The following is a 1,564-nucleotide window of genomic DNA, read 5'->3' as shown; positions in this document are numbered from 1 at the left end:
TACAAAAACCTCCCTCAGCTGGAGAGGAACTGATCTGACTCAACAGCTGCACTGAAACTAAAACAGAGGTTTATAAAAAAACATTTAGACAATAATAACAACACTTTAAACAAAAAAGAAGCTTAAAATTAATTAATTACATCACATAATATTTTGGATTTGATCTAAACATTCATACTTTTAATACTTTTATTAAAACAGCTTTTTAAAAATGTATTTAATAAGTAATTGTATATGTATGATTTGAATCAATGTAACATCTGAAGTATAAGACATGAACACTACAATTGTGTGTGTATATATATATATATATATATATATTTCACTTCATCTCAATTTTTCATAGAAACTTGAACATACTCATTTTGGAAATAATGGGGTGCACACTATACCGACTTTAAGATTTAAGTAATATTTTAGAATTCCGTAGTCTCATTTACAATGTTAAAGTCGTTAATATTATGACTATTTAGTTTAAACAGATGTGATTTATGATTGAAATGTTTCTACCATGTGTTTTGTTCCAAAGGTTTATTATTTCAGACAAATCTGTTATGACAACAGCAGAAAAAGTTTTACAGTCAAGAAGTCCTTCAGACTGACTGAACTGATGGCCTTTAAACTCCTACCATCGCTGGTTTGTACTAATCAAACTGAAATGGCGGGTTTCTCTCCTAATATACAGGATATATGGCAATACACTACATGATGTTACACATTCAGATTCATTCTTTATTTTCCTCAGTGGAGGAAATCTGTACAAAGAGCACCTTCAACATGAATTCTGCACACAAACTACACATAGTACAGACACATAGACAATATACACATATCTACACATATAACACAGGAGTGGAGTTTTCTGTGAGTTTAAAGCTCTTATAGCGCAGGGTACAAAACGTTTTCCAAAGCGTGCCTTTTTGTAGAGCAGCTTCGCTGAGTATATATACTCTCCTAAAATATAGTATATATGGCAATACACTACATAATGTTACACATTCATTTAAAAATCTTCATGGGGGAACATTTGTGTCAGCTCAGAGTTTCTCTGGATGTAATACAGTCACTGACACCATCAAGAGAACATTTATTAAGACACTTTGATAATAATAAACATGAAAACAGCTGATTGGATGAAAAGGTCTTTATTATCTGGAAACACTGAAATAATATTGAAACAGTGCAACAAGCTAGTAAATCTTGCTGTTGAAAGATGTCAAATAAAAGAGAGAGACAGTTCCAGAGTGCAGAGTGAGAGCAGGAGCAGAGGAAAACCAGTAGCAGAGTCCCAGTGAGTCAGGTCAGGACTGGGAACACTGGTCTCTCCTCAGTGTCTCTGAGAGCGGAGTCTGGGAGCCCTGGGTGGCCTCACAGGTCACAGAGCCCACCTTCCTCCACTGGTCTGCAGAGAGCCTCAGGGTGCTGCTCCAGCTGTAGTGGCCGTCCTTCTGCAGCACCCCGGGGCTCCTGCTCTCCTCCCAGCTGCTGCTGCTGCTGCTGCTGCTGCTGCTGCCGTCCACCTTCCAGGCCAGACTCCAGTCTGAGGGGAAGCCCTTGTTGGCCA

General features: G+C 37.8%; 2 gene segments (V, D, J or C); both read right to left on the bottom strand.

The window, feature by feature from the left end:
- The window catches only part of LOC123976060, a 16,022-nt gene that overhangs the window by 738 nt on the left and 13,720 nt on the right, over positions 1–1,564 (bottom strand).
- On the bottom strand, positions 1,130–1,564 carry LOC123976062 (the record flags this gene model as incomplete). The annotated part of the segment is given in 1 exon segment: positions 1,130–1,564. A coding segment is annotated over 1 exon segment (263 nt), but the record flags the coding sequence as incomplete, so codon positions are not given.

The sequence above is a fragment of the Micropterus dolomieu genome, linkage group LG09, assembly GCF_021292245.1.
Source record: "Micropterus dolomieu isolate WLL.071019.BEF.003 ecotype Adirondacks linkage group LG09, ASM2129224v1, whole genome shotgun sequence".
In the NCBI taxonomy this organism is placed as follows: Eukaryota; Metazoa; Chordata; class Actinopteri; order Centrarchiformes; family Centrarchidae; genus Micropterus; species Micropterus dolomieu.
Note: the sequence above shows the minus strand (reverse complement) of the source record. Positions and strands in the feature narration are given on the sequence as shown.